General features: G+C 42.4%; 1 protein-coding gene across 2 annotated transcripts in view; it reads right to left on the reverse strand.

Moving 5' to 3' along the window:
- The window catches only part of TOM1L1 (target of myb1 like 1 membrane trafficking protein), a 46,262-nt gene that overhangs the window by 22,443 nt on the left and 631 nt on the right, over positions 1 to 23,188 (reverse strand). Inside the window, exons 2-7 of one of the 2 annotated variants that reach the window (XM_084862589.1) lie at positions 20,359 to 20,443; positions 17,548 to 17,626; positions 12,564 to 12,713; positions 11,606 to 11,731; positions 9,994 to 10,098; positions 8,271 to 8,387 (exon numbers count right to left, since the gene is read on the reverse strand). In XM_084862589.1, coding sequence (XP_084718715.1) covers positions 8,271 to 8,387; positions 9,994 to 10,098; positions 11,606 to 11,731; positions 12,564 to 12,713; positions 17,548 to 17,626; positions 20,359 to 20,443 — 662 coding nt within the window. The remainder of the gene's footprint in view (positions 1 to 8,270; positions 8,388 to 9,993; positions 10,099 to 11,605; positions 11,732 to 12,563; positions 12,714 to 17,547; positions 17,627 to 20,358; positions 20,444 to 23,188) is intronic. The other variant, XM_084862590.1, reaches the window with a different exon arrangement.

Consider the following 23,188-nt stretch of genomic DNA (forward strand, 5'->3'; position numbering starts at 1 on the left):
ATGGCAGAATGACTGGTCACTATGATGTGCACTGACCACCAGGGGGCAGAGTTCAACACAGGAGCTGCCCCGTGGTGGTCAGTGTGCTCCCACAGGGGAAGGGCTGCTCAGCTAGAAGCTGGGCTCACAGGTGGTGAGCACAGCGGGGATGGTGGGAGCCTTTCCCTCTTCCCTGGCAGCACTAAGGATGGCCTAAGCCATCAGTCAGACATCCCCCAAGGGCTCCTGGACTGAGAGAGGGCATAGGCCAGGCTGACAGATTTTGTGCACCAAACCTCCAATAGGTTTATAAATTATTTCGTTATTCTCTTCCTGCCCCTTCTACTTTTAATACCTTACTAGTTTCTGAGTGGTAAAGACAGTAAGAGTGATCAGGGGAGGATGACTGTTTAAAAAATTTTCCTTTCATGATTTTTTTCTCAACTGCTTACAAATTACTCTTACAGAATCAAATTTTACATTCACATGATTTGAAACATCTCTAATAAGCTAGAGTGAGGCTTTCTCTGGTCATAGTTTGAAAATCTGAGCTGATTTTATTCTGCAGAAGATGAAAACATTCTGTTCTCTCATTGTCCTACTCGGGCTAGACAAAACAAGAAAGACTAAAATGGGAGGTAACAGGAAAAGTCAGCTATTCAAGGTCAGAGTAAGTTGGTCCAAAGCCAAGTGCGCAAGGCCAAGAAAGCAAATGCAAGAACACATGCAGTCATGTTTCATTCCTGTGACTAGAGCAAACGCTCTTTAACTCACCAGAATCTTTGTATTCCTCACTGGGAAACTAAAAATAATCCCAGTCCTCCCCCGACCCCCACTCCATAATGAAGTTCAGAGTCCACAAGGCAACATAGTGGTGGGGAAAGGTGTTTATTTTGCAGAATAGTTTTACTGCCTGAGAGTCTAACAAAGAGTAGGAGCCCCATTAATTAGCAGAGCTTCAGGATGGAACTGTTCCCCATGGATTTGAGAACAGATAGGAGATTCCCAGTAGTAAGTCCACTGGATCTGGGATGGAAGGAATCAAGGTGGAATGGGCTCCAAATGAACAGAACAGCTGCTAGAAGGTAAGCACCGACAGACAAAATAGAAAGCAATTCCGAGTGTAGAGGTTGGGTGTAATGTTAACAAATTGCATGAAGACCTTCCTGGTAACAAAATACCTCAAAAAGTTGGATATGATATAAAAATGTTTTACCATGCATGTCTAAACTTTCAAGAAAGCATGTGAAACCCTCAAAGGCTAGAAATAGGATCCAAAGATAGGAGAGTCAATAAAGACATAAGGGCTTGAAAGGCACCCATCTCTAGTGACCACGGTCAACCTCTAATAAAATTGGGAAGCAGGAGATAAAGCCTGAAGAAGAGGAGCCGGATCAAAGACTCCCCTTGTAGCTTAGACACCTAAACGGTCCCTTCCTGTTGTGAAATAAGGACTATATATTGGGCCCTAACTGGTTTGGCTCAGTGGCTAGAGCATCGACCTGTGGACTGAAAGGTCCCAGGTTCAGTTCCCGTCAGGGGCATGTACCCTGGTTGTGGGCACATCCCTGGTGGGAGATGTGCAGGAGGCAGCTGATTGATATTTTTAACTCTCTATCCCTCTCCCTTCCTCTCTGTAAAAAATCAATTAAAATATATATATATATATATATATATATATATATATATATATGTATGTATATATATATATATGTATATTTTTTAAGAACTATATATATTGATCTCTGCTTCCAGTTTCTAAATCCCCAAGTGACAGGCGCATCTTTTGTTCTAATGAGGGGACTCTTGGTGGGCTCCTGGACAGCTTCGGGATGGGGGCTGGTCCCCAGAAAGACCAAACCGTGATTAGAAGCTTGTAACTTTCAGTCCCTCTCTCCATCCTCTGGGAAGGGGAGAGAGGATGGAGATGAGAGTTAATCATTATCATACCTCCATGATGAAACTCGTGGGGAAGAAACTGTCCTCCACCTCCCTAAGGTTCTTTCAGCTGTTCTGACAATGAAGTCTGCATGAGACAGACTAACAAGAGAAAATAACCAAATTTCGTTACATACCTAGGCATAGGAGCACCAGACACTAGTACATGAGGAAGTCAGGGACAGAAAGTTAAAATGAGAAATATACAGCATATATAGTACATGGGCTTTAGCGGAAGTGATGCTATTTTGGGCTAATAACTAGATCAACATGAGACAGATTAACAAGAGGAAAAAAAAAATTTAATTATGTTTGTCTGGGAACCCCACATATACAAAAGGTTCAGTGACAGAAAGTTAAAATGAGGTGTATATGGCATTCAGTGCTAAGGGTTAGGTAAGGCAGGGTCAGAAGGGCCGATACTCAGTAATTAGATGTTTGCCCTGCCCTCTACATAGGTCATAAAACATTATCTCCAGTCATGACTTATTATGGGCAAGGCCCCTAATTTAAATTTTTTAAGGGAGAGGTAAAAATTTCTCATGAGTCTACAGGGTCTTGACTGGCCTTCAGTTCAAAAGAATTCGCATGCCGAAGTGGCACACTTGAAGGAGGCCTGTTCTGAACCCTCAAACCTCCATAAAAATGCATCAAGTATGGGGTTCAGAGATCCTCTGAGTTGGTGAACACATCAAAGTGTTTGGAGGGTGGTATACCCCAACCCCACAGGGACAGACGCTCTCATCCTCGGAACCCTTCTAGGCTTCTTCATTTGTCTATTCATTCGCATCCCTTGTACTACCCTTGATAAATGAACCATAAATAGAAATGTTTCCTTGAGTTCTGTGAGTCATTCTAGCAAATTACCAACCCCCAGGAGAAGGTCTTGGGGATCCATGGTTTCCATTATAGCAGGTTGGTCAGAAGTATGGAATGCCTGGCCGAGCAATGGGCAGCAGAAGTGGGGGCAGTCTTGTGAGTCTGAGCCCTTAACTGTGGAACCTGATGCTAACACCAGCTGGATAGTGTCAGAACGGATTTGTACTCTAGTTCTCCAGCTGGTGAAGGAGAACTGGGCCCTGTGGGTAGTGTTGGTTTGAACAGTAGAAAAACACACACAAGTTTCCTTTCACTCTGTAACCACAAAGGAATAGGGTGTTTCAGTCTTGACTTTTAGGAGGAGAAGGAAAATAAGTATTTTTCCTGGGAATTCCAACAGCCTATTGCATCACCATCTCTGGGAATGAGACTCCCTGCCTCCCATGCTTAAAAACCCCAAGGATTACTGGTCCTTTTTCCTCTGTCTGCTGAGGTTCTGGTCCCCTTGGCAACCCCCTCAGTTCATTGGGGGACAGTCTTTGTCCTCCTTTACAATGTGAACAAAAATGGGGGCTATGCAATTAACCTGACAAGCTCTGGGGGAACCCACGGCAGGCCTGACAAGCTCAGTGACCAGAAGTAACCCCACAGGAGGGTCTGATCATAAATTCCTAGCTGGGCAGGCCACAGCAGGCAGCCAATTCCCAGGCCTTCAGCTGCCTTAGCAAAGCCAGTCTTTACCATGAATGAGTTCTGACTATTGTTCTTTTTTTAAAATTTCTTTATTGATTAAGGTATCATATATTTGTCCTCAAACCCCCCCTATTCTAATCCCCTCCCCCCCACTCATGCCCCACCCCCCTATTGTCCTTGACCACTGTTTAGGCTCATATGTGTGCACATAAGTCCTTTGGTTGATCTCTCCTTTTTATCCCCACCCTCCCTTTGAGGTCCAACAGTTTGACCTATGGCTCCTTATCTCTGGGTCTGCTCTTGTTCATCAGTCTATGTTGTCCACCATTTCCCCTAGAAGAATGAGATCATGTCCTACTGGAAATATATTTATAAGAATCAAAAATGAGATAAGCAATAATCATTATGCTGAAAGGCATATGAATCAGTCTGTAGTGAGTATTGTTCTTATGCACCTAGGACAGTAGTAGGCAAACTGCGGCTCTGGTGACTAATGAGTTTGCCGACCAGGAACAACAACAGCCTGTAATTACTGGACTAGAGAGTCTAGGTCAGTGGTCGGCAAACTCATTAGTCAACAGAGCCGCGGTTTGCTGACCACTGATCTAGGATAACGCAGCTTTGCAATGTCGCAGTAACTTTCTTTTCTAGAACCTTCACTGGCACAACCTCAGGCACCAGAGCACAAAATCACCACAGCAGGAGACCACAGAACCCTTCATTGTTATCTTGTTCCCCAAATACCAGTACTATATATTATAAACATTATTAACCATCCTGTACCACCAATGTAAAAAATTGTGCTTCTCCATTTTTGCTCTTTATCCAGTCCTACTGATTTCCCTGCCATGCTTTTCCCCACCTCGTTAATCTACCTCAGATGGGAAAGGGCAGAGCAGGACTGACTCCATTTTGTACTGTGTCATCCATCTTGTATAACTATGTCCCCGACATGACTCCTTTCTGAGAAAAACCACAGAATGTGTCAGTTACCCAACCCACCCTTAAATCAGCCAATAGAAATGCAGAGGGAAGTAACCAGGTGTGAATGGACCCTGGCTCTCACCCCACCAATTGGAACCAGCCAACTCAGTGGTCCCAGCATCACCCCACCACCCAACCCTAAGCCCTATAAAAAGGCTGTACTTTCTGAACTTGGGGCTCTTTGCATCCTGCCGCTGTGTCAGTAGAGATGGAGAGACTGAGCTCAGGCTTGAATAAAGACTCTTTGCTTTTGCATCAGACTCGACTCCCTGGTGGTCTTTGGGGATCTTGAAATCTGGGCATAATAAGATGCATTTTATGTACCTCCCTTAGGTTTTTTTTTTTTTTTTTTTTTTTTTTTTTCTTGTTGTTATTGTTTTTTTGTTTTTTTTCTGTCTTTCATTCTAAATGCAGAAAAGAAAGTGGCAAACTCCATTCACTGAAGCATTTTCTCAATCTGTTGCAATTTTGCTTCTGGGCATGTCTTCAAAATGTAGTGTCAAGTAAACTCTTACAAAATTTTTCTATAGGATACACTTTCTTTGTCAACAACAGCCATACAGGAAGTTCCCAAAAGGTCTCTTTTGCCCGGGTGAGGCTGTGGGTTCCTCCCTGAGTCTGATCCCACCTATATTATTGGACACTGAATATTCTCACTCTTCTTCTCTCCTGATAGTCCAGGGTGTTTATTCTTAGTTTCATATTTCTTCTGTCATTTCACTGGGATTTGGGGAATAAAGAGGAGGTAAGTTTATTATTTCAGTGAGCTTTCAAAAACTGTGGTTAGCCCAGCCAGAGTGGCTCAGTGGACTGAGTATCCTCCCATGCACCAAGAGGTTGCTGGTTCAATTCTGGTCAGGGCACACGTCCGAGGTCAATCCCCAGTAGAGGGGAGTGTTGAAACATGTGATGCTTCTTTCTCATCAATCTTTCTATCTCTCCCTTTCCCTTCCTCTTTCTCTGAAAATCAAGAAAAACATATTAAAAAAAAACAAAAAAAAAACAAAAAAAACAACAACTGTGGTTATTAGCTGATTTTGGAAAAAGAAACAGATGTCTGTTTGACAACTCACAAAGTTGACCTCTGATAGTATTATCACTTCTTCCCAGATGCACTCCTACCCTCAAAATATGCCCTGCGGATGCTCAATGCCAGTGGGCCCTCACTGCCTCCCACCTCAGTGTCCCAGCCAGGAGCATGCCAAAGCCTCCCAAAGCCCCTGGGGTTACCTGGGGAGGCCAGGGAGCTAGCATTAGGTGGGGGTTCTTTCTAAATGCAGAAAAGAAAGTGGCAAACTCCATTCACTGAAGCATTTCACTGATCTGAAGAGTTGGGACAGGTGTGAGAGAACCCCTGAAAACATTCTCCATAGTCTAGCTTTGCTGATTTTGTTTTTAAGAACCTTGTATCGGATAGACTCCTTGTCCTTGGTCTCCATAGATTTAATCAGTTCTTTTAGACTGAGGTATGATTCCGTGATCTAATAAGAAATATAGATTTGGTCTTCAAGCCCAGTTCCTAGCTTAGAAGTTTTAAACCCTTGGAATTTCCTGAGTGGTCAGGGTGAGGAGCACCTATTGTTATTTAGAAGAAGCTCTTTTCAATCCATCCAGAGTTTATGCTAATGAGGTGACTCTTGGAAAGAAGAGGGTTTGCAGCCAAGGAGACCAACCCTGGGATTAGAGGGTTGGAACTTTCACTCCATCCCTGACCTCCAAGGAGGGGAGAAGGGCTGGGATTGCTTTAAACACAAATGGCCAAGTGATTAAATCAATAATGGAATCTCAGGGGCGGGGGGGAGGGAGGGGGGGGACGACATACCACAAAAAACAACTCTAAATAAATAAAGGGGTTCTGAGACTTCTGGGTCAGTGAACACATCCAGGTGCCGGGAGGGTGGTGCACCCCAATTCTATGGGGACAGGAGCTCCTGACCCTTCCAGACCTCATCCTGGGTACCTCTTCATCAGATAGCCAAATCAGACAGAGGTGTGGGTTACCTGAGGGCTATGACTTGTAAGCAGTGTTTGATGTGGGGAGGGGGGGAGGAGCAGTCTCATGAGCCTGAGCCCTCCATCTGTGAGGTCCATGCTAACTCCGGATAATTAGTGTTAGAACTGGTTAAGTGAGGGGGATAAACCTCACAGGCAAGCTGTTAGAAGTATAGTGGGTAGGGAAATTGTTTGCTTTATGAGGTTACTTAGATTGCAAGAAAAACAAACAAACAAAAAAACACCCTCAAGTATTTGTCAAAAGAATTTATGAACAGTACGCCCCACACCCGATTTCTATGTGTTTTTAACAGAAAGCACAGAAAGAAAAATAAAGCTACATATTCACAAGGCTCCATAGCAGGTTGGTCTGATGCCAGAACCCATTCAACTTGGGTTGGCCTTGAGTAGTACTCTCAAGTTGATTTATAACCCAAGTCTCTTTACTATTCAAGGCAGCACACAGCCCTAAGCCCAGGCATCAAAACAGCAACCAACAAATTAGCATGATCCTTGCAAAACTCAATCAAACATCTGCACCCAAAGGCTGACACACAAAGGCGCTGTGGTGCACTCCAGGACGGCATAAATTATAAAACTGGATTCAGTGTTTAAATGGACTGGGACCATAAAAAAAAAAAATATCTGCCACATACCCTTCTACTGGGATATTTAATTTTGTATTTTAGTTTAACATGCTTGTTAAACATTCCAAGTCACCAAGGTTATATCTGTAAAAGCCTTCAATTGTGGATTTTTTTTTTTTTTTAAAGCTACTCCATTGCAACTCTCCTAACAATCTGGGAAATGAAAGAAAAGATACAAAGAAAAATGTATTGGAATCTGAGAAAAGTAGAAATAGAATAAGGTTCTTAACTTACGAGGGGAAAAAAGATTTAGACAATGATTTTTTACCCCCCTCTAAGTGCTTCTAAAGTTAGTATGCAAGAAATGTTTGTTAAAACTTAGAATAGACAATTAGAACAAATCATTAGAGGGAAAAAGTAAAGAGCATTGCCCTAAACAGTTTGGTTCAGTGGATAGAGCACTGGCCATGTTCAATTCTGGTCAAGGGCATATATCTTGGTTGAGGGCACATCCCCAGTGGGGGGTGTGCAGGAGGCAGCTAATTGATGTTTCTAACTCTATCCCTCTCCATTCCTCTCTGTAAAAAATCAATAAAAATATTTTCTTAAAAAGTAAAATAAAATAAAGAGCATGGATTTGTAGACACAGAACCAGGCCTCAGAGGGCCATCAGCAGTAACAATGAACTACTCATGGTTTCCTCGGTCCAGATGCACTACCCACTTTCTCCTGCAGCCTGAATACTGCCTCCATCTAGACCTTTCCAAAAACCTCACCTTTCTCCCTGCTCCAACCCTCATCTTACTATACGATAAACACATTTCTATCCTGGCATCTATAACACTTTATTAAACTGTTGTCTACAAAACCATCATGTTCACCAGACATAAGTTCTTTGAAGGCCAGGACAGGGTCAATGTCTGAGTCTTCTACCACATTGTAGTTACTCAATGTTTGTTGAATGGCACAATCTAGAGCCAACGTTTGTGCAACTGAAACTATTGGAGATGAATAAGAGCGCTCATATGAGCAGGCTATTAATGAGTAAATGATGGTAAAGTATTTGTTGCAAGAAGGCCAGGAGCTTGTCTAAGTTACTACTGCATTTCTGAAAAAGCCACCCTTGCATCTTTTTTTTGCCAAGTTTAGAAATCAACGGATGATGCAGGAGGATGGACTGGAAGACAATGTCAAGGCGTCTTCCATCTCCAAGGCTCCAAGGTTAGAGAACAATGTTAAGAGACACTTGGACTGATGGTCCCTGAAACCATGTCTCACCTGCAGAAGCTCCATGTCTTCAGGGTTCTCAGACCCAGGAACATTCTCCATCAGGATGGCGGACATCACTTTCACATTCATCTTCACCATGTCCAGCTCACTGTGCAACTTGCCAATCTGTGGAGACCAACACAGTCACCGGTCAGGATGTGGGACCCCCTTGTTTCCTTCTCTTGGGACCCTCGGCTGGGAGAAAAACTGCTTTTGTAAAATTTAAGATGGTCAAATCTCTATTTCAGTGAATATAAATATATTTACACATTTTGCAAATGTGCCTTCTGTCACCTATAAGGACTTAAAGATCGCTTTATAATAAATTCAAAAAATATTTCCCAGGAGTGTTAAAAGTGAAGGGGGGAAATCAGATTAGGAACAATGTGGAGAAGAGAAAGGTAACTATACCAGGGACCTGGACAAAATGGAAAATGTTAGCCGGGGTTTCTTGGCAGCTGATGGGAAAAAGGAAAAAAAGAAGGTGGCACAGTTTTCATGCTATGAGGGAAGGAAGGATTAAGAAACACTTTATTTTTTCTTCCTGGATTAAATTCTAAGAGAATTAACTACATGGATTTTTTTTTTTAAAGGGTAATGTTATTTATTTGTAGTTATTTATTTACTTTTAAATCCTCACCCAAGGATATTTTCCCCATTGATTTCTAGAGAGAGGGGAAGGGAGGGAGAAAGACAGAAAGAGAGAAACATCAATGTGAGAGAGACACATTGATTGGTTGCCTCCCACATGCACCCCAACCAGGGCCAAGGATTGAGCCTGCAACCAAGGTACATGCCCTTGACCAGAATTGAACCTGGATCCCTTCATTTGCTCAATGCACTGAGCATAATCTACTAGGGCTCCATACATTTTTATGTAATGCAGAATAATAATACAACAAAGTCTTCAATAATAGTTCCTTAAAGCAGCACAGAAAAGAGCTTCATACAGGGTGGGGCCAAAGTAGGTTTGCAGTTGTTTCTTATTAATTATTAATTATTTTATTATTTCTATAACAACAACTGTAAATCTACTTTTCCCCATACTGTATAATAATGGCTCATCTGGACCTCTGTTAAACAGATACAGACAAGTGTAATTCAGTTAGCACAATGAACACTCATAATAAGACTTCCATGTACTGAGGTTTCTGATATGGTTTTTGGACAGTCCTACTCAAAACCAATAAAAATCAGCTAGTTGGCACAAGGTCCATTTCACAGCCCAACCTCCACAAAGACAGAAAAGCCAGTAGCCACGCAGAATTGTTCAGAGCGTGGGCTTTAGGGTCAGACACAGTCCCAGGGCTTACATGCATTTAGAATTGACCCATGATAAGTCACATAGTATCATTAAGCTCCAGCCGCCTCCTCTGCAGAATTATGGTAATAATGTACCCCCACCTCATAACAGTGTGAAAAAGAATTTTAAAAAAATGTATACCACCCCTTATCCACTGTTTTGACTCAGTGGATAAGCGTCAGCCTGCAGACTGAAGAGTCCCAGGTTCAATTCTGGTCAAGGGCATGTACCTTGGTTGGAATCACATCCCCAGGTGGAGTGTGCAGGAGGCAGCTGATCAATGTTTCTCTCTCATTGATGTTTCTAACTCACTATCCCTCTCCCTTCCTCTCTGTAGAAAATCAATAAAATATATATTTTTTAAAATGTATACCAACTGCTAAGAACTTAGAAAAAGTCATCAATACATTCAGTTGTTGCTACTGTTACCTGTTCTGGGACCAGTGTAATAGTTGCGTGCTTGTGAGCAACTACAGAAGAAAGAGCTGGAGCAGTAGGAACAGATGCGGGTGGATTTGATGAGATTTGAGCAGTCTGTCAAGAAGAAATATGGAAAGATTATTATTTAACAATTATGACCATAAACACCCCAAGCCCAGCTTTTTGTTTGTTTTTATCCACTCAGATGACTCCATCACTTTCTCTCAACCAAAATCCAGGTTTAGAGGGTGTTAGCCAGAGTCAATCATCAAGTGTCCAACCTGCCCACATTTTGAGAACGTTGTTAAGCAAATGGCAAAACAGAGTAAGTAGAAGGTGGCTATGGCTATTATGATTATCAACTGAATTGAATTTTAATAAAATGCTCTTAGATTTTTTAACAAGGGTCCGTAAGACAAACTGCCCTGTGAGATTACTCCTGTCCTCTTTTGGGTTGTAAAAAGCAAGGGTAAATCTTGGTCTTTTGAAGCCACAGCTGGCGAGGCATCTCCTTTCCCACCAATGAACCTCTGAATCCATGCTCCACTTCCAACCCCGGCGGGAGAGCCAAGTACAGGGCTTGGGGCCAGTGATTCTCAACCTGAATGTGCAGAAAAGTCTCCTGGAAACCTTGCAAAAATAAGCCTCTAATTTAGTCGAGGATAAACTAGAGATGATACCCCAAATCACACTTTGAGTAAGTAGCAAGGTTCAAGGCCATTACTCCACTGTGCCGTGGGAGACAACAAAAAGGGTCTGATGAGCAGGTTCACGGGCAGGTAAAAGAATGAGGCCAAAGGCGAATGGCCACACAAGTAGAACAGCTGGCCCTGCGGACAGAGCCTCCTTGAAGATAAGACTTGTGGTACTGCTTATTCCACCAAGATAAAACTAACGAAAGAGTCTAAAGAAAGAAAGGACTCCTGTTTTTGCATCGTAGAAATTACGGAAAGCTAGGAGGTGAATTTAATCAGCCATCCAAAGGCTTTTAGTTCAAAACCTTGGAAATTATTTGCAAACTTGAGCATACATGTGAACATCTAGAAACTCTCTTATGGATACAGTATCAATAATAAACAACAGGCATATTATAAGACTACCCAAGGTAAAGAACCAAGACGTTTTGTTTGAAAGCTGCCCTCTCTTCTACTCTAGCCAAATGATTTCTATTTGGAGCCATCATATCATATTTTTACATGAATTCAGTTGCATTGTGCAGAAATTGAAAACTGACCCAGGTTGGTTCAGGGAGACTCCTTCTCCCAGTTTTGTTTTTTGTTTTTTTGTTTTTTTAAACTTGGAATCTGAAAGTGCTAAAGCAATCACATGGAAAATTGGGAGCTATGTTATCTGCTATGTGGAAGAAGCTGTCGTGCAATGAGAGAGAGGAATGAAGCTGGTGATCAGAGGGACATCTAGAAGTAGACAAGAAACAAGGCATTTGAGAGCTTGGTCCTTGGTTGTTCAAAAGATCCAGCTAGCACCAACCTCTTGTGGCTTCATTATTCAAGGAGTTACTGTAATATCCTTCTAATACATTCATCTTCCTGCTTAAGCTGGAGGGAGCTGGGATTGTCACATACTAACTTACTCTACTTGAGTCAAAGAGAAGACCTCCTACCTCTTGTTCTGCTGCTTCCGCCTCTGCCTCTGAGGGAGGAAAGTGAACGCCTTTCTTAAGCAGGTCAAGGTACACGTCCTTCACTTCACTCACATCCACACCTCCCGGGAAGCCCTGAGACCACGTCTGAAAACAGCAGCAAACACAAAACACAATTCTTCAGCTGGTGACCGAAAATGAAATTGACTATTACAGACTTTACGCAGAGAGAGAAAGCTACTTTTGAAGGCCAAGGACAAAGTGTTACATTTTCAGAGACTAGGACAATAATATACAATATGTTTAAGCCCAGCCAGCTGGCTCAGTGGTTGAGAGTCAATCTATGAACCAGGAGGTCATGGTTTGATTCGCAGTCAGGGCATATGCCCTGGTTGCAGACTTGATTTCCAGTGTGGGCTGTGCAGTAGGCATTCAATTAATGATTCTCTCATCATAGATGTTTTTTTCCTCTCTCTCATTCTCCCTTCCCCTCCTAAGTCAATAAAAATATTTTTTAAATAAAAAATATAATATGCTTAATCATCAGACTCCCATGCCTCAACAGTTTAATGAAACCCTGAAATATATATTATTAGTTATTTTTTGCTGTACCAAATCCATAATTAATACACATTTTCTAAAACAGCATCAGTAGCTCTTTTGCCAAATAACTTTGTAAGCAGTCAGTTATCTTCCAAATACATAGTTTTCATATCTACAAAATGAATGTACACATCACTCTCTTTCCTACCTGACATGGAGGAAATAGAAACAGAGAGAAAGCAGGAAAATGATTACAAATTCTCTTGGATAAAAAAGCACCATCCAATACGAAAAAATTCCCATTACTCGGAAAATCAAACAGTAAAATGCTGTCTGGCTTCACCAGAGGTTTGTGAAGGATGGGGAGACCAATGGTATATAATGAAACCTCTAATTGTAGAAGTGTCCCATCCCATCCGGTATACAATGGACTTACCTTAATGAAATTCAAAATTCTATTCTGAGTGCTTAATGGCAAGGTGTATCTGGGTTGCAGCAGCTTAACTAGACTATCCTTAACAAACTCCTTCTTCACAATCAGAGACTGGAAACTTGGACCACAGTTCTGCATGCACATGTCAATAAGCTAAATTAGAAGAAAAAAAATTAAATGGTAAATTTCTTTGGTAAAACCACTTCCTAAATATGAGGTGAAAATTGCTAATTGCTAAGTAACAATTTCTACCAGCATTCTCATTAACAAACAGAATTTAGTGTCTATGAAAACATATGACAAATGTTAGGTTCCAGGAATCCGAGAAAAGTATAAGGCATAATGTAACTGCTTAGAGCAGCGATTTTCAACCTTTTTCATCTCAAGGCACATATAAACTATCAAAATTCTGTGGAATACCAAAAAATTGGTGTGTTTTTTGTTTTATTTTGTTTTGTTTTCCAATCAGACAAAAGTAGGTATAATTTTCATTGATTTATAAAAAAGAATAGTAATTTAGTAATTACCTACCCTTTTTGCTCTAAAGTGATTTTTTTAAAAATCAGGTGCCTATACTTGTATCTAAGGATTTCTGGTACTAAGAATTAACCGATCAGATGTAACCTTATTACGAGACATGACCAATAAGATGCAACTTTATTATATGACTTTTATACTTATGGTTCTCAAGACAGGGCATTCACACCAGATGGCTATTATTGTTGGCTGTTGTCATTTTTTTATTTGACAATCTAAGGGGAAAGAGGTCAGTGCCTCCACTGAACAGTCAGGTATTGCATGGTTTAATATGTTTTTTATTGATTTTTTTACAGAGAGGAAGGGAGAGGATAGGAGCTAGAAACATCGATGAGAGAGAAACATCGATCAGGTGCCTCCTGCACACGCCCCACCGAGGACGTGCCCGCAACCAAGGTACATGCCTTTGGGAACCTTCAGTCCGAAGGCTGACACTCTATCCACTGAGCCAAACCAGTCAGGGTTTAAAAATTCTTGTGGCTCACCAGTTGAAAAATCACTGGCTTAGAGGACAGACATTTTGGGGGGTCAGGACACATAGTAGGACCTTAATAAATGGTAACTATTTTTTAAATAATTATATTGAATTTATTGGAGTGACATTGGTTAATAAAACTATATAAGTTTCAAGTGTACACTTCTTTAATACTTCATATATATATTGTATTGTGTTTTCGCCACCTAAACTCTAGTCTTCTTTCCATGACCATTTAACCCCATTTTATCCTCTTCTACCTGCCCCCACCCCACCTTCCTTTCTGTAATCACCATGAGATTTTTTGTTTTTGTTTTCCTTAATCCTATCACCTATTTCACCCAGCCTCCCCATCGTCCTGAGAGCTGTCAGTCTGTTCTCTATATCCGGGAGTCTGTTTCTTTTTTGTTTGTTTAAATGGTAACTATTTTGATCCCCTGCTTCTATTCTTTTCCAGCAGGAGAGAATGTGCTGGTTAGCTGATAGAAGTATTCTTTTCCCAGAAGCTTAAGGGGAAAAAAGCTACTTGGTAGTTTTAGTTCTCACAGTGACTAATCCAAGCACAGAAAACCAGGTTTGGGGCCACCCAGCGCTGAAGACGACCATCCCGAGGTCTGGCCACCCTAGGGGCTGAGCTCACTCTGCAACAAACTCCTGGAGGAATAAACACATTTGACACATATCCCGAAGCCCCCATAGCTCTCCACCGAGGGTGTGCGCCACAAGGCCTATTAATTCATTGTTTCCTAGGAATCTGTCCAATCACTTTATTTTTTTTTAAATTATATTTTATTGATTTTACACAGAGAGGAATTGAGAGGGATAGAGTTAGAAACGTCGATGAGAGAGATACATCGACCAGCTGCCTCCTGCACACCCCCCACTGGGGATTTGCCTGCAACCAAGGCACGTGCCCTTGACCAGAATTGAACCTGGGACCTTTCAGTCCGCAGGCTGACGCTCAATCCACTGAGCCAAACTGATCTTGGCTGTCCAATCACTTTCCACTGGACAACAATAGCATCTTGCTGAGACTTACTGACTCATTCGAGAAAAGGCTAGCCTGGTAACAAAATGCTTCCTTACAAACAAAACTACTGGCTTCTTAACAAAACTGCTCCACCAACTGATGGTAGGAAATCAGTCTCGTCACATCCCATGGAAGACCTACTCAAGGCTCATATGTCCATGGAGAACCCCGGCGTTGGATGTTATAAGGAACATTTATAATGGACTTAGACACGCTCTCTTCACTTCATAGTGATAAAAATGGAAATGCCATCTATGGGGATTCATTTTTAAAGAGTTTATTGGTAAACATCAAATTGCCTTTGATGCACATTAGATGCTGCCTTCAGTGACTAATTCCTGTCACAATCAAGTCTGGCTTAACGATATTAAAGTCAGTCCCAAGGCCTTCCACACACCTCGGCACTGAAACGAGTAGTCTGAGGTGGTGAGGTGATAGAGCCACTAAATAGACACCCTGGGGAAATCTGCAAGAAGCTATCAAGAGACAAAAGTTAATATAAAGGAAATACAAGAAGCAGGTGAACTCGGACCTTCACAATGAGGGGCTATCCTACCCCCCCCACCCCCCCATCTGTGACTCTCGCCCTTATTCTGGCACAGGTTTTAGATTCGTTTGTTCTCAGGTACTGGTGTGGAAATCATGAGCTGGAGGAAGTACAGTTACCCAAGAGGGAACAGGTAATGAGAACAGACAGCCAGCTGGTAGTAAGGCTTGAGAGATCAGAGGACCTGAAGGGAAGAAAGGGGAACCCAATGCGAAATGGGGGTGGGGGTCGGAAGGGTGAGAAGAAACAGCACTGTGGAATAACCCGATTTCCTCAGGGAAGGGTCCTGGTTCATCCTTGGAAGGAAGGAACCACGATGGAGAGAGATATGGAGCTAGAGATGAGACACAACCATAGACACGTCAGTAGGCTGGGTACCATAGAGAAGAGACCAGCTCATTACAGAGGATAAACTTCTGTCAGAAATGATAACCACATGCTGAAATCTAGAAAGTGGCATAAATTCATCTTCTGACCTCATCTCCCTCACTCAAGTTTCCTAACCTTTGGCGGCCTGGAAGTATTCTAGATCCACTTCATTCCAAGACCATATGTGTTTCTCCCCAAATTCTACAGCCCCTTCTGTTAGACCTTCAGTGTTCTCGACTACAGGAGAGGTGGTATTGGGGGTGGGCACTAAATCATTAAGTCAGCATCATTAAGTGATACATGATAGATTGTCCTGCACCAGGCATGGAGGACTTGAAGACATGAATGAAATAAAATATCATGGGCATGTCAAGCACAGCATAGGGAATACAGTCAATAATATTGTAATCACTACACAGGACCAGTTGAAATATAGGGGGGGAGGGGGGACACTGTAAAGTATATGATTGCCTAACCATTAAGTTGTACATGCACCTGGAGCCAATACAAAATATTGGGAAAAATAAAACATTTGAGGAAATTAAAAAAAAAAAAAATACAGTAGCCCATTCTCTCAAGGGGCACGATTTGTTCTAAGAAACAAGATGGTATGGGCATGGGCATGGAATTTAGACTCTGAGGACATGCTATTTAAATCTTGGGGGGCAGGAATCACTTAATCTCACTGGTCTCAGTTTCTTCGTCTATGAAATGGAGTTAACGGTACACCTATTTCACAGAGTTATCGAGAGCACCAATCAGGTATCAGGTAAAGGCTTATTTCCATCATCGACCCATTGTACAGCTATTTCTACTGAAGTGTCCCCCTCCTCTCCAGTTCCCTCCATTCTGTGACCTCCCTGAGGTGGCTGCTATGGTAAAGGACAAGGGAAAGGTAAAAAAAAAAATGGAGAAAGAGGAAAATGCTCTAAAACTACAGTCAGTCCCAGCCCAGCCCGAGTGGCTCAGTTGATTGAGGGTTGTCGCATGCACTGAAAGGTTGCTGGTTTGACTCCTGTCAGGGCACATACCTAGGTTGTGGATTTGATCCCCAGTTGAGGAGCACAGGGGAGGCAACCAATCAATGTTCTCTCTCTCTCCCTCTCTCCCTCTTTTTCCTTCCCTCCCTCCCCCTTCCTCTCCCTCAGCATGTCCTCAGATGAAAATTAAAGAAAAAAGAAAAAGAAAACTATATCAGCTCCCAACTGAAGAATTTCTCTAGTGAAAGCGTCATTAAGACGTTTCTCATTCAGTTACTCTCCAGGTAAGCAACATGTGAGACGTTTTCTCTCCCAGGAAACGGGAGCTGTGCTCACCTCTGCCCCATGGCCCTCTAATCACTCCCAAAGCCCCTAATGGCAGTGTGGTGCTGGCTGATTAGTGCTACAACCACGCGTGGCCTGGGGCTGGGTGGAGGCCCAAAGGCATGCAGAAGGAGCCATAAAGCCACACGGCTCACTCTCAGGCAGCAGGCAAGGCTTGCAAACATCCCGAAGGAAAAGGGCAACTCACCAGAGGGACTGAAGAGGTCATACGGCCAAGGATGGGGGGAAATGGTAACAGGTCACATAAGTGTGCGTACTCAACCCACAGACAATATGGCGCATGGAGAATTACTTAGAACTTTCTCCCCATTGCAACAAGCAGCAGAACTTGGTTGAAACTTAAGGAACTGCCAGCACCTTGGAATTCCACAAAGGTGTTCAAGCACAATACAAAGCTGATGGGAAAGCATTTTCCCAAGATTTTAATTCCCACCCTGTGTAACATATACACACTTTTTGATCAGCTCAGTACCTGTAAGTTTAACCACCAGTTCCCATCTCCTGACCAGAAAAATTGACTTTCCAGGAACACTTTTCCCACAAAACAAAATGCTATTACAATCAACCAAACTCTCTGGATGCTGCAATTCTCAATAAGCAGTTGTAATTCAAACTTTTTGCTAACCTATTAATTATCTCAGAATCAAAATGTGACTATAGCTTGGGAAATCCTAGAGTCTTAATTATAACGTGAAAGTACTTACTGACAAGGTAAGTTCAATTTCTTTATGATTGTAGTTTTTGGAAATCCTTTTCTTCAAAGCTTTTACGGCATCCTTTGGCCTACAGCAGTAAATGCAATGTAATCATCAGTTAGGCATTGCTGAAAACCAGGAGTCTCTGCAAAGCACTGCGCACTGTGAAAGGAGGGATGGCTACAGGAAGACCGAGGCCTTGGCTCTGCTGGGTGAGCCTGGCAGCTCTCCTCACACCTGTTTCCTCAGACATCTAACCTATCCCCTGTGAGAATCAAGTAAAATATTTACTATAGCACTGCCCACAATAAAAACCAGACGCTTAAATATCCAGTCGTGTGGGATTGAATAGATAACTTGTGGTAATCCCTATTAATACTCTCTGGCCCTAGCTGGTTTGGCTCAGTGGATAGAGTGTAGGCCTGTGGACTGAAGGGTCCCAGGTTTGATTCTGGTCAGGGCACATGCTTGGGTTGCAGGCTTGATCCCCAGTGTGGGGCAGCTAATCAATGATTCTCTTTCATCATTGATGTTTCTATCTCTCTCTCCCTCTCCTTTCCCCTCTGAAATCAATAAAAATAAAATAAAATAAAATAAAAAAATACTCTCTGGCTTTTCAAAATGTCTTATTAAGTGGAATAATAATTAAGACTCAGAAAAAAGAAGTGGATTATGAATCAATATTCTAAAATGTTAACTATAATTTTATTTGAGTGGTGAGTCGTGATTTGTATTTTATGTTTATCTGCATTTTATAAATTTTCTCTGAGATTCACATGCCATTCGTGTAAATGTTTTTGAAAAAACGTTTATTTAAAATTAAATTAACCAGTCACACACACACAAAACAATTTTTATATGAGAGTATTATTTAGAAAGCACTACATATGAAATGTATATTCTGTTCCTTCTATCAATGTATAGAACACGTATACAGAAAATGTAATTTCCAAACCATGACGGTTTCCCATTTTGATTAAGACTATTAGTATTTCCTGAGCATCCTACAGGCAGGGAATAAAGGAAGCATTACCACTCATGAGGTCAACTTCTGATGGGCTAAAATTATGATACAAAAGGAAGAACTGTATCGTATTAAATGGAGAGTCAAAATTTACTTTGAGATGGTCAAAAGGTACAAACTTCCAGTGAGAAGATACATAAGTCATGGGATTGTAATCTACAACATGCAGCGCCTTATGGTACATTTGAAAGTTGCTGAGTGTAGACTGTAAAAGTTCTCATCAGGAGGGAAAAAAATTATTTTAGAACCATATGAGGTGAGGGATGTCAACTAAACTTACTGTGGTAATCATTTGCAATATAGGTAAGGCAAGTCTATAACACTGAACCCAGCAAGCCTACACAGTGCTATATGTCAATTACATCTCAATAAAACATAAAGAAATACAAATAAGTTTTACATATTACCTTCGAATTTGTTATGTTTGCATGGACATATTTCTATTATATGATGATAATGATATAATATTACATATGCTTACATGGAATTGTCACTATTATAAAATACATGATTATATAGATTTTTCTATATTTCTGAAAAAATCCTATGTAACATCTACAAGTAAAGTCTTGGAGAAGTTTAAAAGAATAAAGATACTATTTTATTTGTTTGTTTATTTATTTTTTTAATCCTCACCTGAGAATGTTTTTCTAATGATTTCAGGGAGAGTGGAAGAGAGAGGGAAAGACAGAGAAAAACATCAATGTGAGAGAAACACATGGATTGGGTGCCTCTGCACAAGTCCGACCAGGGCCCGGGCCTGGGAGGAGCCTGCAACGGAAGTATGTGCCCTTGACCAGAGTCTAACCTGGGACCCTTTGGTCCACAGGCTGTCACTCTCTCCACTGAGCCAAACCGGCTAGGGAAGAGATACTATTTTAAAAAGGGAAACTTTTTATTTTTATTTTGAGATTCTCTTTTTTGTATCATTAATGAGGAAATTAGTATTATCAATAAAGAAAGGGTTCACAGTGGAACCAAATATGGAAAATAGATTACAAGAAAAGCACCATAAACACTTCATTAACCATAAGCAAGCATGACCATTGATATAGTCAATAATTTAGTGTAATGCTTTCTTCAACATACGTTACACTAAATCGCTTTTGCTGTCACTTATCACTTTAACACACACTGTAAAATGAACAAATTTCATCTCTCATAGCAATCTATAACTCAGGCTAAATTCACACAATAGCTGGCCTTCTTAATTTTTTCAAAACTTCAATTCTCTCAGTTTCGAAGTGTAACAAAAGATTATACGTCATTTGAAAACACAGCATGAACATAGGCAAGTTGGCCTTCAGAGGGGGGAAAAAAATCTATCTTTTTGACAGGGAGAGGAAAAAAAGGCTGCTAGACTATTTCCTGGTTACAATAATGGCAACTGTCCGGGCACAGGTCACCCCCGGAGGCCACTAGCTTCTTGATAACATTTTTCAGTTACAGTAACATAAAATAATTCCTAGAGAAAACTCTCTCTTTAAAAAAAATTTTTTTTTCTCTTAAAGAACAAGGAATGTGAACCAAAATTCGAAACGATTAAGGAAAGGGTGAAACGAAGGAAAATGAAAATAGAACCTCAGACACTGCACATGCTGAAACAAGCAGCTCTCCTAATATTTCAACCTGACGTGTCATCAAAAGGCAGTGGGCACCACCTAAGGGGAGTAGGGGGGAGGAGGGGATGAAAACACTCTCTCAACCAGAAAAGCCAAGCATTTGCAAGAGAAAGCACACTGTAGCTCTGATGCCTCTTGGCAGAGGCAGAGGCAAGAGCCACACTCTGTACTCACCCGTCGCTGACAGTGTTGATTATGTCACAAATGTGCAAGAACTGGCCCCAGTCTTCAGTCTGCACGCCCGCGAATGTAGCCTTTTCTGCAAAGAAAACATGGTTGTGCTTGACTCTGAGCTACAACAGGATAAAAAATGGCCGGTCTTCCTGAAATCACCTGCCTGGGGTTTGTTAGCGAGCACCATGAAGTTTACATTGCCAAAGGGCAAAGGGATTTTTTTTCTTCTTCTTCTGAGCAATTCCCAGTAATTTAGGAATCAATCAGAACTCAAGTTCAGAGTGCTACGGTAGCAACAGTAATGAGTGACCTATTAATACAGGCCGCAGGCACCATGCCTGGCTGCCAGGCAAGGCCAGGGTGGCGAAATCTCCATCTGCCTGCCCGCTCTTCAGAGGGCACCGACCTAGCAGCCACCTAGAAGGAGCAGCGCATAGTGCTGAGTCTTTTAGCTTATGCAACGTCCTTTTTACCCGCTGTTAGAGAGGATGAAGCAGAAGTTCAGAGAAGTTAAGGAAAGTACACAAGGCTACACAGTCAGTACAAGGTACAGCTAGTGTTCAAATCACAGTCGTCTGACGCCACTTTTTGTTTCTCAAAATCATTCATTCACCTGGAGGAGGAGCTGTCAAGAAAAAGGGATCAGCTGAAACCGGTTTGGCTCAGTAGACAGAGCGTCGGCCTGTGGACTGAAGGGTCCAAGGTTTGATTCCAGTCAGGGGCATATACGTTGGTTATAGGCACGTCCCCAGTAAAGGGTGTGCAAGAGGCAGCTGATCAATGATTCTCTCATTGATGTTTCTAACTCTATCCCTCTCCCTTCCTCTCTGTAAAAAATCAGTAAAATATATTCAAAAAAAAAAAAAAAAAAAGAAAAAGAAAAAGGGATCAGCCCGGCCAGAGTGGCTCAGTGGTTGAACGTCGACCTATAAACCAGGAGGTCACGGTTCCAGTCTTGGCTGGGGCACATGCCCAGGTTGTGCTGGCTGGATTCCCAATGGGGGCATGCAGGAGAAAGCCATCAGTGATCCTCTCTCCTGATCACTGTTTCTATCTCTCTCTCCCTCTCCCTTCCTCTCTGAAATCAAGAAAAACATATTTGGGGGGAAAAAAGAAAAAGAGATCAGAACTACTCAAATTGTGCCCTTTAGCAGTAGAGCAAGGTCACCCCTAGTACTTGTACTAACCAAAGTGGTGCCAGGCCTACTTAAACATTCCGGCATTTTCCCCGCTCCAGACATCCTCCTTAAGAATACAAAATGCTGCCGAAACCGGTTTGGCTCAATGGATAGAGCGTCGGCTTGGGGACTGAAAGGTCCCGGGTTCGATTCCGGTCAAGGGCATGTGCCTTGGTTGCAGGCATATCCCCGGTGGGGGGGGTGTGCAGGAGGCAGCTGATCAATGACTCTCATCGATGTTTCTAACTCTATCTCTCTCCCTTCCTCTCTGTACAAAATCATTAAAAAATATATTAAAAAAAAAAAAAAAGAAGAAGAAGAAAAAGAAACTAAATATCTTAAAAAAAAAAAAAAAAAAAAGAAGAATACAAAATGCTGCCGAAACCGGTTTGGCTCAGTGGATAGAGCGTCGGCCTGAGGACTGAAGAGTCCCAGGTTCGATTCCGGCCAAGGGCATGTACCTTGGTTGCAGGCACATCCCCGGTGGGGAGGTGTGCAGGAGGCAGCTGGTCAATGTTTCTCTCTCATCGATGTTTCTAACTCTCTATAAAAAAGACAATTAAAAAAAATATTGCTGCCTGAGGAGGATAATGGAACACTCGACCTGAAAATACCAGGTCGTAGGGGGAATGAAGAGAAAACGGAAAAGGATAACACAGAGAAAGAAAGCACACCACTACAGGTTTGGCTAGGGAAACTGCTCCCCGTGTAGGAAGCAGTCTGGCCTTCCGTGGACAAGCCTGACGGATCTTGTGTTGTCTAAGCGCACACTACCATCACTCCTTCTGCCAGACTCCGTGCTCCTCATTCCACCTTGCCTCCAACCTTCCTAGAAAACTCCTATCCACCCTTCAAAAGCCAAGGCCGAGTTCACCTCTCCCTTTCCCCGAGTTTTGGGTGTGGTACATTTGTCTTGTATTTGTCAAGGTACCTACATGACAGTCACTACAAAACTGTGTCCGTCTTCCCTATGAAACTGTGCATTCCCTGGGGGCTGAGACCGGGTCGGGTCTTGCCTTTGCCAAGCAGGTCCAAGCAGTCGAGAAACATATGCATCATTAAAAAAGACAGGTTTGGGAAGATGCCATCTGAATCCATTTCTGCTCTGAATCCATCTCGGTTCAGAGTTTATTTCCTATACAATAGGGGGATAGCCAGCTACAGTTCAGAAACCATTTTCCCCAAAGGATAGCCACTCTCACCATTTTATAAAGACCTGGGAACTGAAGATCGGGGAAGGGGTGTGTTCCATGTCCAACTCCCCAGATCCGAGCCTCCGAGCCTCACTAAGTTCCTCACAGCATCATGTTTTGCTTGGCATTAGATGCACCGATGCCAACGCCCGCTTCCCAAAGGAGGCATCAGGGAGAAGAGGGAGAAGGGAGCTGGGGCTAGTGGAACAGTCCGGTCCCTGGCTCCTGCGGACAGTATTCAGCTACAGCCACAGGGGACACGATCCCTGCGTGGTCCCTGGCGCCTTGAGAGGCCTCTGGTGCCTCCAGATGGCCCCTGGGCTCCCCACTTCCTGCAGACCAGGTCTGAGCATTTGCCATCTCTTTGTTTACAGGGAGAAGGAACTCAGGTCGTCAGGGCTCGGCGCCAGGGAGAACAGGTTTGCAGAGACCCGCCTCTCGCAGGGAGGTTACATCATT

Source organism: Pipistrellus hanaki (genome assembly GCF_964339955.1).
Source record: "Pipistrellus hanaki genome assembly, chromosome: 16".
In the NCBI taxonomy this organism is placed as follows: domain Eukaryota; kingdom Metazoa; phylum Chordata; class Mammalia; order Chiroptera; family Vespertilionidae; genus Pipistrellus; species Pipistrellus hanaki.